The sequence below is a fragment of the Mytilus californianus genome, unplaced genomic scaffold (genome assembly GCF_021869535.1).
Source record: "Mytilus californianus isolate M0D057914Y unplaced genomic scaffold, xbMytCali1.0.p SCAF_4, whole genome shotgun sequence".
Taxonomy (NCBI): Eukaryota; Metazoa; Mollusca; class Bivalvia; order Mytilida; family Mytilidae; genus Mytilus; species Mytilus californianus.
Window position 1 is genome coordinate 72,462,310 of NW_026262690.1, and position 17,862 is coordinate 72,480,171.

General features: G+C 30.3%; 1 protein-coding gene across 1 annotated transcript in view; it reads left to right on the forward strand.

The window, feature by feature from the left end:
• Positions 1–1,815: 1,815 nt before the first annotated feature.
• Positions 1,816–17,862, forward strand: part of LOC127738474 (vacuolar protein sorting-associated protein 54-like) — a 32,049-nt gene continuing 16,002 nt past the window's right edge. The window contains exons 1-15 of the mRNA XM_052249736.1: positions 1,816–2,188; positions 3,757–4,043; positions 4,760–4,832; positions 5,560–5,594; positions 6,742–6,870; positions 7,391–7,533; positions 9,293–9,392; positions 10,159–10,301; positions 10,835–10,961; positions 12,286–12,393; positions 12,932–12,993; positions 13,613–13,709; positions 14,235–14,365; positions 15,203–15,338; positions 17,635–17,766. Of these exons, the coding sequence (XP_052105696.1) occupies positions 1,936–2,188; positions 3,757–4,043; positions 4,760–4,832; positions 5,560–5,594; positions 6,742–6,870; positions 7,391–7,533; positions 9,293–9,392; positions 10,159–10,301; positions 10,835–10,961; positions 12,286–12,393; positions 12,932–12,993; positions 13,613–13,709; positions 14,235–14,365; positions 15,203–15,338; positions 17,635–17,766 (1,956 nt within the window). The 5' untranslated portion in view covers positions 1,816–1,935. The remainder of the gene's footprint in view (positions 2,189–3,756; positions 4,044–4,759; positions 4,833–5,559; positions 5,595–6,741; positions 6,871–7,390; positions 7,534–9,292; positions 9,393–10,158; positions 10,302–10,834; positions 10,962–12,285; positions 12,394–12,931; positions 12,994–13,612; positions 13,710–14,234; positions 14,366–15,202; positions 15,339–17,634; positions 17,767–17,862) is intronic.

Genomic DNA, 17,862 nt, shown 5'->3' on the forward strand with positions numbered 1-17,862 from the left:
AATCAACGTTAATATGTGAAACTCAGATCTACTCGTATGGAAACAAAACAAGAACATAAGGAAATGGCGACAATATATTGCCTCCAAGTAGGATAGAATGGGTTAAACGCGAAAAAAAAGTATCAGCGAAAATATTTTTTTGACAGTATTTCAATCGTTGTAAATAATGTCTGTTTATTTTGATCGTTACTCTTCCATCATACACGACAGGAATCACAGAACTGAACCATGTCGAACATGAACTAAACCATGACTTTACTGAACCAAACCATGACACCGAATTTTCAGAAATCTTAAATTGTGTGCAAATGTAGCTTTTTTTCGGAATACTTGACGGCAGGTTTATATCATAACGAAATATGTGATGTAACAGACAGTAAACTAATCGCCTTTCTTTATGCATAAGAAACGAATAAACAACTTTAAAATTTTGACGTACGCAAGCATTATTCTGTGTTAAATTAAAACTTTATGATACAAATTTAATGTACTAACATATTAGCCCTAAAGGAAGATACTTTCCAGCTTGAATTTATGTTCAGGAGTTCCTTTAGCAAAAAAATCCGAATGTTTATATTGTGTCATTGTTTGTCATTAAAAACACTTAACACAATCATGTCCAACTTAACCAAACTATGACAAAATCACTGTACTAAGCGCTCATCGATATGACGACCTTACTACCCGTGAGAAACTGATCGACAGAAAAAATAAGCCGTCAGACCCATACAAATAGGAATCGAATGATTATGATTTATTAATGAATGGTCATCGATTAACAAAGTGAACACTGATTTCTCACATAAAAATCACATCAACTATATGTTTTGAAAGACGGATTTTCTAGGTTAGTAATTACACTCTTGATAATTTCCCTACATTTACTAGATATATTGCTAATATCGTTACTTTAGGTTTCCTAGCACGTATTACTATTTGTTTGAATAGATGAACATTAATTTGCAAACTGCACTTTTTTTTCATTTCCTTTTTTTTGGAATAAACAACTGAAGCATGAGCGCACGCTGCTCTCGCGTAACCAATATTGCCAATTCAAGTCCTAAAACCCCAAAACGACTAGTGAGGCTTTGGATGATGGGGTCCTTTTTTTTTGTATTCTTTAATTTCTTAGGCCATTTTCTCTATCCTTTATACTTTTTGCCCATTGTTTTCTATTCTTTATATTTTAGCACCTCATAATTTGCTATTCTTTATGTTTTTTGCCCATTATTCTCTACTCTGTAAACCCCCATCCACACCCTCACAAGTCCGATCTTGGAGTATTAAAAATTGCAAGGGATATGAAAACAAAGATATTACGGGGTCTAGTTCAATGAGACAGTAACCCAACGTTAAAAAAAACCCTGAGGACATCTATGGGGGAACACATGCAATATGTCAAGCTCCATAGTATTTATAATATATCTTGTTGTTGGCTCTGATTCTGACCAATGCTAATATACTAAATATACATGTACATGTACACTGTGCCGTTTATTGTTGTAATTATCAATTATGTAACTGATTTGTATGCCCGTTATGGGCCCTGTAATTTGGGAAATTAAAAAAAATATCATTTCAAACTTATGAATAGATTTGATAAAAAAAATCCTTGATCTCTGTGAACCTCTGTGAACCTCTTTGAATGTGGAAGTTTTGTGAAAAACTACATAAAGTCAAAAATTCAGAAGTCTTTTAAAGCAAAGAATAGGTGTTGAGCCGTTGTGGCTGCTTGTTTTCTCAATCATCCTTTTGGATTTCAGATACTTTTTACCGTCACTGGTTCTAAATTTATTCTACCGGAAGTACGTCCAACAACAAAAATCTGAAACCGAAAAACAAATCGATGTCATTTCAATCCATATTTAAGGACAATAACCTAGAAATAATGTAGACTGTCCTTCATTAATTAAAAATGAAGTAACATTGACTGCAATGACCACTGTAAATAATGTACAAGGTGCACACATTTCACCTTGGAGACGATGCGGGTTGTGTTTGGTAGATTTTAAATCTTCCAAAGACTTTTGTCGACATTTGCGTCAAAACCATTGTACAAAAGAAGGAGGATCTTATGTTTGTAGATATGGAGCAAATAATATATGTCCATCACTACCTTTAGAGGGTGTCAGTGATATGGACTACGAAAATCACATAACAAGAGACCATGCAGGAAAGCAATTGCATTGTAGGTTTCCTTTTTGTCATATTTAGCATTACTAAATTCCAACACACAAAAACAGATAAATAACATTGAAAAAGTACAAAGAAGGGCTGCATATTGCAATACCAATGATACCAAAACAACAGCAGAGTCGCTTCAATGATTGACCATCTTAAACGGAAAACAGTAGAAACTCCAACAAACATCAAGAGAGTAACAATGATGTACAAAATCATTCACAATCTTATAGCAATTGTCCCAAATCTCTACCTCTGGATCAGTTTAAGACTCTGATCCAAAGTTTAACATTTAGACATCTAGATCAGTTTGTCAATATTTAAATTTTTTTACACAAACTTAATTTGTTGACTGCACACATATATATATATATGACTTAAAATTATTAATTTTCTTTAGTGTCTGTTTGTGTCAGATTCACCAACGTATAATAATGCGCTGATGAATTGTCAAACAATGTAATAGATGTAGATTTAAAATAATGAAGAATAATAATAATAATATTCTTTATTTAAAGAGGGTAACCAAATTAGTTTCTCTAGTCTTACTTGGGGCCCTCAATGTTTTGGTTTTTTCTTTGCCAAAATCAGTAAATTCAGAGTTTATAAAACAGAAAGCTGCTGTAGTATTACAAGGCCTGTTTTCCCTATTTACTTCTACCAAACCCTGGTTAAAAGGGGCATGACAAAAATAATTTTGCAATTAAAGTTAGACAAACATGGCAAATGTGGAAAAGTTTTTCGAAAACTAAGCAGACATGATAAATGATTACAGTTCCAAAGAACAGAAAATGCTTTGAGCCTTTGACCAAGTACAAAAAAACTAAATAGTTCAATAACAAAACATGACATATTTAAAATAATGATCAGGCAGTGGGAACTAAAAGACCAGGGTAACTTAGGTACACTGAAAGGGCATGCAGTTCCTGCTGCAATAATGGTGTGTTGTGCTGACAGCAGATGTCTGTCAGTTATGAAAAATAGGCTGCGGCACCATTGAAAAAGGATGACCCCCGACTGCCATCATGACTCTGGAAGCTGGCACTTTTACAAAATATACATAATTAGCTGAAATATGAAAAAGATCTTCTAATAATAGTTTATAGAAGTAACTGTTACCAAGCTTTGGCCACATGGTTCACTTATCATGTATACATTGCACTTAAAAATTTGCTAAAATTAGAAAATGACTGAAAACTTTTGAAAAAGTCTTGTAGTTGTACCAAACACCAAGTGAAGTTGATGCCTTCATTAAACACTTAAACAGTTGATAACCAAAACTGTTTTCAAACATGTTTGCCTTTTTCATGTTTGTATAAAAAAAACAGAAAGTTCACTTGCTTACCTCCCCATCATTTACAAACAGATATACATTGTAGTTTTATGATGGTTTGATTTTGCTGTCCATACAACACCATCGTTGAGATATGCAGCATACCTCGATTGTTTTGTTTATCAAATAAGAATTCACATTATACAATAATTACAGTATTCAACAATTGAGATTTATTAGTACATCTGTACTACATTTTTTTATGACATAATATACATATACTTGACTTTTTTTAATTCAAGCACATGGTAGAAATAAAAGTTTTGAACATAACGAAGCTTCACCACCTCCTTCAGCAACAGACAATGCTCCATCAGTTGTACAGGATCAGTTGAGATGGACAGTGTACAATGCTACAGTTAACCTACCAGCAGCATTAAATGACCCCAATAGAACAAAGAGAGAGACTGACTTCTTCACTAAAACCTGGGGTCAACATTTTTATGAGCATTCACATATTCCACAATCATCTCATATTCCAGATATCAATAGAAAATATTTTGAGAAATATAAAAATAGGATTTCAAAAGTAAATATGATATATAATAAGATGTAAATGTACTTCAAGACTAATGTTAATTGTCTTTTGGAAACAATAACACTCAGAAACACTCACATCTACCCAGGTGCAGATTCAGGCAGGGGCACACCTGGTGTCCTCCCCCTATTAAAAAAAACCCAAATTGATATAAAGGTAATGTTACACCCACTTTTTCGTCTTAATTCCTGATTCTAAGGAGTACCCCAGCATAAAATCCTGGATATCAAATGAAAATATTTTGATAAATAATCTAATCTAATTTTTCAACTGCTGTTTGTTGTCCAGCTACATCTCTATCTCCAGTGTTACATGTACTTGCAATTGTAGTTTAATCAGATATGTAAACCTGAAATTGTATACAAAGCTTTGTGGAGTATATGTCAATGAGGCCCCAACAAAGTGACACAGGACAAAACTTAAACATGATAAAATGTTCTTTTCTCTGGTCCCTATATATATGGTACTATATTACATATTTATTTATATTTGTACAAAAATTTACACTAACTATGACATGCTTACAGATATATTTCAACCAGACATTGTTATTTAATATAAGGCTTATAAGCAGTACTTTTTGTAACTGAATAGAGAGGTACTCATTGATGGTCAACCATATTGTTGAATATGAATTCATCATGTTCATAGACATTTATGAACTTTTAGGTATTATCATTATTTATAATTTTGTTGTTACATTTTAGAGATACAAGAAGTACATCAGAAGTACAAGTAATTCTGATTCAGTTAGTGGAGAGACATACCTCCATCAGTTAGGTAAGGTTACTTGTGGACTGTGAAAAATAATCATACCGACTATACGCTATGGGTTTTTCCTCATTGTTGAAGGCTGTACTGATGTCTATAATTACTTAAATCCACTTCATTTGAACTTTGGTGGATAGTTGTCTCATTGGTAATCATACCACATCTCCTTATTTTTATATAGAATGATTTTGTCAAAGAAAAATTCATTTCTTAAAAAAAATTTGCAATTTTATACATTTATTAACATCTTCAACTGTGCATTAACTTTCATATATAATTATATGCCTTGAAATCTTTCTTGTGTTTTATTTAAGTTGAAGGGTGTAGTATAGTATTAGATTTACATGAACATCACAAGAAATATTATAATAGCCAAAATTTATAGATATAGACTATAAAGACTATCATATCACAGAATAATTGTCAATTTTGTGATTTAGATATATAAGTACGGGGAGTGGTTTTCCATATAAGAAAAACATTGTATGTCTTTTAAAATCAATTTAACAGATGTGAAGTAGCTTAAAAAATAACCAAAAATAGCAACAACAAAAACATTGAGTATTTTTTTAACTCTGTTTTTTGTCCATTTAAAATTAAGATTTTTTTTACATTTTGAAGATTATTTTTAGTTTTTTACTTAGACATTTAATTAAAGGACCAATAGCTCTTTAAATTTTTCAAATTTTATTATATGAAATATTTTATAACTGTTGAGATGTGTTGTTTTTTTCAGAAAAGAGTAGATCAGAATTGCAAGAAATTCCTAAGGTATGACACTCTTATTTAATGTTTGATAAAATACATATATTAGTACACATCTTTTTCTTAATCAGTCTTGGTATTTGCCTAAGACTCCCATGTCAGCATTAGGCATAAACAAATGGTTCATCATGTTGTAAAGAGATGATATTTGTATACATAGAGAATGATGTATCATAATCTGTATGCAATACATTATGGATTATATGCCATGACAACACATGAGATGCACTTGATTTTGGGTATTTCAAGGGGAGGGGGGCTTGAATGGCGTTTTCTACTCCTTGCCATTTCTTATGGGCTAAAATATCATTTTAATTCTAAATCTATGATAAATTAATTTATTAAATGTTCCTTGTAGAAGTTCATAAAAGTTACGGAAAGCAAACAAAAATCATTGAATTACTGTAAATTCAGAAATTTAATTATTACGAGGTTTTTATTAATGCGAATAATGCATAATAGTGGATGAAGATCACAATAATAAGAACTCACATTTTGATATCTGATACTTATATCTGTATGCAAGTTTTCCTGAAATTTTTAAAGCTAATTTTTCAATTGTAAAGTTGGCAAAAACTCATGAAAACAACAATTCTTGCCAATACGAAAATACAGATGACTGATAACTAATTTGTATATACTGTCTGATTGATATATTTCATTTTACACATTTCAATATAGTTGTGTATATCTATTTCTCTAATTCTTCGTCAATTTATCCCTTTCTGCACCCATTGTATAAAAAAATTTAATCAACGTGGGGTTCGTTTGATCTCAGTTCTTCATCGGTTAAAATCCGATTATGACGTTGAATTTACTTGCTTTCCTCTGAATTTCCTATTGTGACGGCATGAAAAAAGGCGACCATGCCTGATGACGTCACATAGGAAGAACACATCTTTTACAGATCATTCGAAAAGACGAAATAAGTTTGCCTGCATATTGTTTGAAAATCATTAGAGAAACAGATTCCACCACCAAATCTTGTGTAATACAATATTTATCAACTCTCGACAGTTAAATTTTAAATATTTAAAACACTCGGCAAGCCTTGCGTTTTAAATTTGAAAATTTAACTGTCTCGAGTGGATAAATATCGTATCACACTCGATGCAGTGGCAGAATCTATATTTATGTTTATGTTTTGTTTCAGCTTTACCTGTTACAAAATTTTGATTTGGAACACACAGATACATTTAATTCTGTATTTCCATGGTCTATGATTGAAGATTCTAAAAAGTCTTCACCTGGTCACCAGTCTTCAAAGTTATTACAAGAAAAGGTAATATTTTTATATGATATATTTTCAGACATTTATACAACCAATTTAGAAAGGTGATCATGGATTTCTTCTAACATTTTGGAATTTAAACAATCTATTTTCTCATAGAAAAAAAATGTCAAAAGTGCCCAGTTCTGACTTCTGCTAAAATTCATATAAATGTATACAGATAGTTTGACATGTCATAAATACTTTAATAAGAGGGCATTAAGTGAACAAAGAAATACATATGACATTGTACTATACATATATTTGGCATGTATATTATTAATAAAGAATTGTCTTCTATGCATTATATTATTATATGGTTTCTAAAAAGTGTGACTCTCGTGGAGTAAAAAACTTCCTCAAATATTCATCATGGTCCGTGAATTAGTATTAAAAAAGATATTTTGCAAAATTGTATGCAGTATTAGGTTATTGCTCCTATAGCCATTATTTAATATCATTAATAGAAGTGACACTGTTGATAAAGATTTTAAAAATAAATGTTCAAACTGTTTCTGTTGTTTCTTTTTAGCTAAGTCATTATTTAGATATAATAGAAGTTCATATAGCCAGACAGATATCTACAAAGTCTGATGCCTTCTTTCAAGCTATGTCATCTCATGATAAACTACAAGAAGATATGATGAAAACTTGTCAGTCTATCAAACAACTCAGGTATGAAGTTTATTATATTAATGCTTTAGGATATAATAGGTATGTCTTGCAATATGGGAGACTGGAATGAAAGGCAGGAAATTTAGAACGCTATTTGAAAATGGGGGTACATTGGATAGATACTAAAATGTAGGATTGAAACAGGCCACCTACGGACCCTTCAAAGAGTTGTTGCAAGGGTTCTCAAAGTGCATTGAGTGTGGCACTCTCTATTCATGATGCATCAAATTTAACATAGCAATTCTGACCTGACATGACTGCGAATTTATATTCCCACACAGCCAATCGGAGGCTCCACTTTCGCAAGGATTTTACTTCCGATCAGAAGACCAAGGGATGACCATATTTCTATCACGCAGTCAAACCTGGGGTTTTTCTCATGAACAGATTTATTATTTATGTTTCATGATTTACTAATTCTTCATTATTTTTTAGTTTTATATCCCACTACTGAATGGTCAGCATATAATGTTAACCATGTCTGGCCTTTCCATCATTCTGGAATCAAACAGTTGTCTGGACTTTTATAGTAATGCCAGCATATGTAGATCTCATTTTTTGTTCATAAGTTTAAATGATGCATTTGCGTTTCATTCTGGTTGACCAACCATTCACAGAATTATGACCGTTGAGCTTAGAAAATTTCATGAATTTGTTTTTCTGGACTTTTTGCGTTACTTGCTTATCTGGAGCTAATTTTTGTAACATTAGAGGATAATGATCACTTTAAAATCAGTTTATATTTTGTTCCAGTTGAAATGCTTTATGGTGCTTGCATTTTAAAAATTTCATGAAAATTGTGCTAGTCCATAATTGTTTTTGTAATGCTTGCAAATCTAGAACGAATATTTTGTAAATTGTTGTATAATGATGACTTACAAATTCATATTGCATTTCGTTCTAGTTAACTGAATTATTGTGATAAGGCTACAGACATGGGCCATTGTGTTGTACTCACACATCAACTGAATTATTGTGATAAGGCTACAGACACAGGCCATTGTGTTGTACTCACACATCGACTGAATTATTGTGATAAGGCTACAGACATGGGCCATCTTGTTGTACTCACACGTCTAGTTCATGTATTTCCAGTCTATCAAACAGATGAATTGTTAGTTTTCTGTAAAGTGTTTTGTAGTCTGCTGCTGGTCTATTTATCTGTTTCCTTACACATAGTGTTGCTTGTTCATCTTTGACTTTTGATCTTTAACCCCCTCTCACCTTTTGTTTTCTTCTAACTATTGTTTTCATGATTATTTTAAAAAGCTACATAGTTTATTATGCAAAAGTCTGGAAATGCCTTGGTTATTTATGAGTTGTGTAAACATAACAAAACATAAATATGTCATCTGTTATATTGTACATTTACAAACAATTGATATCTATATTTGATGGTTTATCTTCGGTTGATAAACTTGTTTAAGATATAAAATGTGTTTATTGACATTGAAAAGTCATGATAAAAACATATCTATATACATACATGCATAGTGTAGATTCACTGAAAAAAAATTAATTCGGCATCATGGATACACATTTATGGGATCAGATTCTTATTAAATATGATAATTGGAGGTATTATGTTTCTGCAAATATATTTAACTTTTATGAAGAACAGTAATTGCAGTAGAAAACATTTAAATTACATGTTTTTTTTCACAATAATTGCTGTGTATATTGAAAAATTGATAATTCACAAGCAAGGTGGAATGATGATTAATGAGCACTTGTAGTAATGGAAATACATTTTTAACAGGCATAAAGTACAGCAGATAGATGAAGTGTTAGCCAGAGGATCACTAAAAGTAATTAAATTACAGCAGGCAAGAAAAAACTATGTAGAGTTGTATAGTAAGGTATGGATTTCTTGTCTTTATAAGTCCTTAAGTTTTTAATATGCAAAGTTTTAAAAATTTTTATGCATTTGATTTTAACATATTTTACAGTAGTTCTGTACTATTTTTTTGCTGTTGCCTATACTTGAAAGTAAGATTATGACAGTGTTGTTCAATATGGTTACAGTTGACAAAATTACCAAATTCAACAACTTGAGGTTATTGAATTCACCAACATATAAATGAACTTACAATAACAAAGATCACAATGAAGAACATAGAAAATTCATTTTTTTACCAAGATTAAATTTAATGAAGTTGAAGTGAAAAAAATTCTTAGCAATTTTTTTTCAATAACTCAGTAGTTTTGTCTTACTTAGTTGTAAATCTTGCCTTTCAGACTGTTTTATATGCACATGAAATAACATGAATACATACTAATGCCAATGGTGATTTATGTTCTGATAATGGTGTCCTCATATCATAATTCATGTGTCAAAGAAGCCACGCTTAGACCTGAAGCAAGTGATTCTATCTTTAAATGTCCTACCAGTACTTTTCTGCTTTGATATGGTTACTGTCAGCTGATATAGCATTTAAAATATAGTTTGTTAAAGACTTTAATGTGTCTCACTTCTTTATTGAAAAATAATATTTAGTTAATAAAATCTTTGTTAATATCCTTCAACATACCTTTCAATGTGTTGAATAAGAACTCATTTGAGCAAATCAGTACTGTATTAATTTATGTTTATCTGTTATATTAACTGGATGATGTTTTATACAGTTGAAGATGATGGCTACGGTACACCAAACCCAGCCTACAATCCAGTTGCTGTTATCAACAAATGAGTTTGTAGGAGCCTTAGATTTAATATCCACAACACAAGAAGTGTTATCACAGGAACTTCCTGGGGTTCATAGTTTCAGGTGAGTAAATCTTTAAGGTTACCGACCGTGCAAAGGCTGTATAGCCAGTCAAGGTCGTTAAAAACTTCCATTTGTCTTTAAGGTTACAGAAAATTTTTCTTACTGTTCAACTAAGTATTGAAAATTGTTATATTATTTAACTTCTTCTTATGAACCTTAATTTGGAAAAATAAGAATACTACTAAGATTTTACTCTTGGTTAACTTAGTTAACACAAGTTAAATGAGCAATTGGTACATAGAAACTACCTTGTATGAACCTAATACCGTAGTGTAAACCATCAATTGATTATGAATCTTACTGATTTTCAATTATTTATTCCATGCATTGTATAATTATTACTCCCTTCAGGAGTTTTTTTTTATATTTTTTTAAAATACAATCAGTTAAATTTTACTCAGATTAGTTAATATTTACAAAAGAAGGAAATAGAGCAGTGTACAAAAAGGAAATCAGGGCTAGATACAGGTAGTTGAAATGCAAAAAGTCCTTTAGTACAAATATTTCTTATTATTTATAAACATCAATTTTAGACATTTGGGATCACAGTTAGCAGAAATGGAAAATCTTATAGAGAAAATGTTACAAGAAGACTTTGCTAAATGTATAGCATCAGATTTAAATAGACCAGTCTCAGATACCATTCCATTGTTAGAAGAGGTAATTATTTGGACTTTTTTCAGGGTGTATATTAATTAATTGATATTGATGGAAAGTATTTACAAAACATATTGATAAGGTTTGTAATTTTCATATTTTTTGTTGAATTCACGGATGTTTTGTTGAAAATAATGTGGTTTTTGCTCCAAAATATAATATATTGCCAAATTTTAGTTTTTAAATGAATATCAGTGTCGAATTTTTCTGAAAATTTTTTTTGGAAGGGCAGTGTTACATTGATTTTAAATATCAGAATACCTCAAAATGGTGTGTCCTGTAACAGGTTAAATTCATAAATGTGAAATTGGATATTAAAGAAATACTGAATGTATTGTATATATAAAATGAATACATATGAAGAACATGAAGAAGGTTAAAAAGAAAAAAAAAATTTCATGTAAGGTACATATTAAAAAAACAAGAAAGTTATCAGAAGGTCACCCTTTAAGAACATGTTTACACCTCAGAGAAACCTCATGATCATATCTTAGAATTGCACAGATATGATAAAACAATTAAATTGAAATATCATAGCAACAAGATTAAGCCAAAGACCAATAATTACAGATTATTTTGTCAAAGCTGAACAACAATTACGTCATTGATCTTTTTTGTCGTGAAGTTAATTAAAAAAACCAAATAAAATAGTAATGTTATGTTTATTTGGAATAAACAAGTTTACAGAAGAGGTCAGCAGTGACAACTTACAAAATAAAGAACTGCAACACTCAAACCAACATATGATGAAGACATAATCTTTCAATCAGTTTAATTGAGGTCTGGAGCTGGCATGTCAGTAACTGCTAGTAGTCCTTTGTTAATTTATGTATTATTGTCATTTTGCTTAGTTTCTTTTGTTACCTATTCTGACATCGGACTCGGACTTCTCTTGAACTGAGTTTTACTGTGCGTATTGCTATGTGTTTCTTTATTCTACATTGGCTAGAGGTATAGGGGGAGGGTTGAGATCTCACAAAACATGTTTAACCCGCATTTTTGCGCCTGTCCCAAGTCAGGAGCCTCTGTCCTTTATTAGTCTTGTATTTTTTTTTAATTTTAGTTCCTTTATATGTTATGGAGTTTAGTGTGATGTCCATTTTTACTGAACCAGTACACAATTTTATTTAGGGGCCAGTTGAGGACCACCTCGGGGTGCAGGATTTTCTCGCTTCGTTGAAGACCCATTGGTGGCCTTCGGCTGTTATCTGCTCTTTGGTCGGGTTGTTGTCTCTTTGACATATTCCTCATTTCCATTCTCAATTTTATGCAGGAGTAATTATGCAACTGATTTTTTGAAACTTATTTGTGATTATTTTTTTTACAGGAAAAGCTAGTGTCATTAGTATTTGGTATGATTAGGAAAGACAAGTTTAATTTTGTGGACATGTATAGAGAAGAAGCCTTTACAGCTATTAGAGCTTGTGTCAAACAGGTACATAGTGTTCTCCAATTTACAGTATATTCTAATTGGTAGAGTAGATTGTCTAAAATGGCCATATGTAGTCCATTCATTATTAAGTTTTATGGATCTATCAGTAAATCTCTTTCACCATGTTCCTACAAAGTTAGACTATTAGATGTAAATAAAAATAACAAATTTTATCTTTGCATCACAAATTTACTTTAAACCTTTAATCTTTCTGGATTTAAAGAAAAACCACTTAAACTGCAGAAAATTGCTTCATTTTTATACCTTCACATTCATATTTAATAATGAGCAATTAACTTATCCGGAAAAGACACAATATTTTTGGAATAGTAATTGAAATATCTTTGACATCCTTATTGTGGAAAATTTTGTATCCAACAAACCTTGCTGGTATTTTTTTAAGATTTTTTTTCTTAACTTTCACCAATGTTGTACTGTTAAAAACAATTTCAAGTATATTAGGAGGTCCTAAGGAACTAAATATTTAAAAATGCCATTAGAAATATATTTAGAACATGTAGAATGACTGATTTATTTCCAGACTGTGGTAGAAGCTGTGTCAGAGGCAGATAATGTAGAAACTTCAGACGACAATGTTACTAGGTAGGTTTTATACATTAAGTTCATGACTTACAATGTTATGGTCAAAGATCAAATTGATGTAAGTGTTTCATTTCAGGACTTTATTAATAAATTTGTTATTATTTTTATAACTTTGCTATTTTTTTAAAAAATGTTTTCAATCAAGAGTTTATAAGGACATGAATTGTGTAGAACAATCCCATGCACAAACAATATTCACAGATGCAGTGTATTTATTCTTGTGTTTCTCTACTGATTGACCTTATTTTTATAAGACTTTATATCCCTGAAACTAGCATAATTTTGTTAAAATTTGGCAAATCTCTCATATGACTATACCTTTATAATTTTTCCTTGAAGACTGTTTATGATGTTTTGAAATTCTGATTTATCATTTAGTATGTAGGGAATTTACAAGACCAAATAAGCTGCAGAAAAATGTTCCTTTATATTTTTTCCTGAGCAAATTGTTCTAAACATGGTTTGTTTACTTTATTTGAAGAGTTTTATTTCTGACAGTTGTTTTAACACAATATTTTATATACAAATGTATATGTCAAATAAAAGTTTGTCTTTTCTATTGTTTTTGGTTGTATTTGATTGGTATTACTTACAAATAGTTTGTATTTGAATTTTCCAGTCTTGGAGACCAAATGAGAATGTTGGATTATAACCAGTGGATGGAGTTACTCTGTAAAATATTCTCCAATCTCCTTATTCTCTTAAAGAGAGGTCAGGTAAGTTCATATCTTACTACAAACACATTGATTGTTTAATGTTGGTTGGAATCACTACCCCTCAATTGCCTGAATAATATTTATTGGTAGGTTGCCATATTACCTGCAGACAGTTGGCTTATAAGGCTGCATATTCAAAATTTTTGTATTGTAGAGGTCCATTACAAAGCAGGCTTCAAAATCGTGTCGCACTATAAGCACAATATTTATAGAGGAATAATACCATATCATTGAAAAACGACAAAAAATATTAGCCAGCATGTTTATATGACCATCAAAACTTGGAAAATCAGCATGAAAAATTTGTAGTATAACATAGAATACAGTGCAATATAGATGACTGTAAAAATGTTTTTTTTTTTAAATGATTGAATGGATAATATTTAAAGCAAAATCTTTGAAGCAAACAACAAAAAATAAATGTATACAACAACAAAAAATAAATGCACACAACAACAAAACTTTAAGAAGTGAACCAATCAAAAATAGTGTTTTAAAACTAATAAAGAGAATTTCTGTTTTCAGACATTCCAAGGTGTAATAGGCGATGTGATAGGGATCACGGCAGGTAGAACTAAGGCCCCTAGTCCTGTCTCAACACCCACAGAAGATAAAGAATGTACCCTAGAAGAACCATCACATCTCCATGTTTCTGTGTAAGTACAGTATATAAATAACATAGAATTTTTTTGAAAGATGTCACATGCTTATATAGCACACATCCACAATTTGTTAATCAGAAAAATATTAACACCCCATGTTAAGCCTTGCATTTCCATTTAGTATATTAGTTTGTGCCTAAAACATTATTCAATTTAATATTTTATTTCAGCAGGATTTGATATTATATTCCTGCAGGAAAAACTACAAAATGATCAGAGAGCTTCCAATATTCCATTACAGTAAAAGTTTTCATGTTAAAGTCAAACCTTTGGGTACCTGATAATTATGTTTTTTTTTATTTTTTTCAATTTTCAAATGAAACAGAAAGTCAATCATTGGAAATAATGGTAAGAAAATTTTTTATACAACAAATACAACAACTGCAGATGCTTTATACTAACACCAATCTTACTTCTGCAATGAATTGAAATATTTCACAGGTTGCTCAGGTAAAAATAACAAATTTATACTGTAACTTAAAAAGGTATTCAAAGCCCATTGTCTTTTTTCTGAGAGATAAAAGCCTTTGCATAAGCCTAATTATATAATTTTTAACTACCTACAAACCCTACTGTAAATCCAAAAAATTTTGCCACATTTTTATTATTTCCAAACAATTCCAATGGATAGGTTTTGCAAAATTATATATGCATTTTATATTTTAGTACCATTATTTGAATTCAGCATTTCATGAAATCGTAATAATTTTAAATATCCCATTTTTTTGTTCATTGGTCAAAAATTGCAATAATTAATGCATGCAAAAATTTATGAACTTACAGTAGCTCATTTGCATATGATTAAGTTAATAGTCAAGTATCATATTGTAGGAGTGAAGATGCAGCAGACATGTTGATATCAGATGATGATTATTCCAGAGTACAAAGCAGTCTGTGTGATATGATGTATGCTATCTGTGATCATGCACATGACCGATGTGTCAAGGTCATAGTGGCAAGGTCAAAGGTTAGTATTTCACACGTTTCTGGTAAATGGATAATATTAAAGTAAAGAATTCACTTTTAAAAACATTTGATTAAGAATAATTATATAGATATAAGAAGATGTGGTATGAGTGCGAATGAGACAACTCTCCATCAACTGTCAGTAAACCAATACATAACTACACTTATATGCTTCAGTGCACAGATATAATGTTATCACATTGGGTGCAATGAATGACTGATTTCCCAGTGAAATAAAAACCGATAATTTCACATGTGAAATAAATCCGATGATTTCACTCCTCGACATCATACAACAATGGGTGTTGTCAAGACATTGGCGATAATGTTGCATCAAAACAAATTGGAAATGCGTAGAAAAAGATATAGTTCCTTGTATTTTATACTTTATTTCCATTAAAAACTCCATGGTCAATGTAATAAAAAGAATAACTAATCTAATAATTCAAATATGTAAAAATGTTAAACTCTCGACCAAACAACACTGATAATAAACTCATGCGCTTAGTGCATTTGTGAAATAATGTATTGTTTGGTCAGTCGTTGAATAATTTTCGATATTTGAATTCTTTGATTAGCTGTTCAATGATTATTAACATCTAGCAAACAACATGCAGTAAAATTTAACCTTTTCCTTTTTGTGAAGGATTCACTGTGACAAAGAGATGAAAAACAGCTATAAAAGCCTTGTTTCTTTGTTTAAGCTTTTGTGTATAGAGATTTTGTGTTATGGAATACAACTCGTACCTTTTTCCATTTTACAAATATCAAATATAGCTACAGAAATGCAAAAATGTTTTTACTTTTTAACCTTTTGAATATTGAATACCATAAGATTTCACCTTTGACCTCAAACAGTTCTGGGGAAAAGTGTGCTTTAGTTCATTAAAGCAAAACTTGTTACATCTTAAAGTCAAAACCATTCAAAATATGCAGATATCTACCGGTATGATTCATACTCCAGAGTTACAAATGTACTTCATGACTTTGTAAAAATTTTAACAATTTATTAATATATAGAGAAGGGTGAGTAAAGAATGTGAAAAATTAATTTTTGTTTATTTTTTTATTTTTTTTATATTTTTCATGTTTCATAGGGGACAAAATTACCATAAATTACACAAGATCATTTCTATTGTGACCACATTTGGTGATATAGCATTTTAATCAAATTCTAGCATTGTATCATCATGGGTATTAATTAAGATTTACATAGCTTTCTTAAACTTAAAGATTACATATCAGCATATTTGAATAAAACATTGGTGTATCTTACACTTGTTTTTATATCTGTTCTCTGTTTAAATTTAAAATTCATAAATGACAAAAAAGTCTCCTGCATGATATATAATGGCAGCTGAAACCATGCATCTATTAACCAATTTTATTGCAATTCAATTTTTAGAACAGTTTTAGAAAATATCAGATTTTGAAATTAAAATTGCTTAGATGGAGTTTATATAAAGTCCCTGAGCTGTTTCACCTGTAAACAATTGCTCAAAGTTCTTGAGAGAAAATTTATATTGAACAAACCAGTTGCAAGAAAATTGTTTAAATTAAGTATGCTTTTAGTTGTAATTGGTATCTTTTTTGATTTGATATAAGAGAATCAACTAATGATAATTTGAAAACAGCTAGTACTGAAATATTTCAGTCATAGAAATTCCTATTACATTAAACAATATTTTGGTTGACTCTTGTTCCCTTAAACTGAACCCTTAATTTGGTATCTATTTTCAGAAATAATGTAATGTAATCTACAAATAGTGAATAAAAGTATATTTTTATTTCCATAAATCACAGTTTGAAAATTTTCTATTTGTCTGTGACAAACTAAAAAAGATTAATTTTGTGTTGAGCAGTTGTTATAAATAGTATTTGTATTCCAAAAAATAGATGATCCTTTTTATCCTTTTATTTTGAGTATTGGCCATGCATAGTACTTGGATTATAACTTATGCTAAATATTATCAGGTATTATTTAATATATAATATGTATGTTTATAATAATTATGTAAACATTTAAGGTCCAATTTAATTTTGCACAGCTATATATTTTGCACATTATGAAGTTGTGATACATTCTTGTAATATGATGATACTGAAAACAATTTTATTTTAGCTCTATGCTAATTATTTGAAAATTTTCGCATCTATCTTTAATATATCCATTTATGTTTACTGGTTTGAAATCCTCTCAAGTGTTATATATAATTATTTTTACATTTTTATCAAATTCCAAGTAACATGCAGGGAAGGATTGAGTTCAAGTGAAATTTTTTTTTTTTTTTTTGCAGGATGGCTTTTTAGAGAGATTATCTTCTACCGAATTTGTTCAATTATCCAGAACTGTAGAAAATTTTGTAACTGATTGTGAATTTACATGTGGTAGGAGGAGTACATCATTACGACTAAGTTTACAGTCACAGGTGAGCTCTGAACATAGAATGTTACATGTTAAATTTGTCCCCAAGAACTCCATGAAAAAATATGAGAACAAATAGTAATTAGAACATTCATATGAA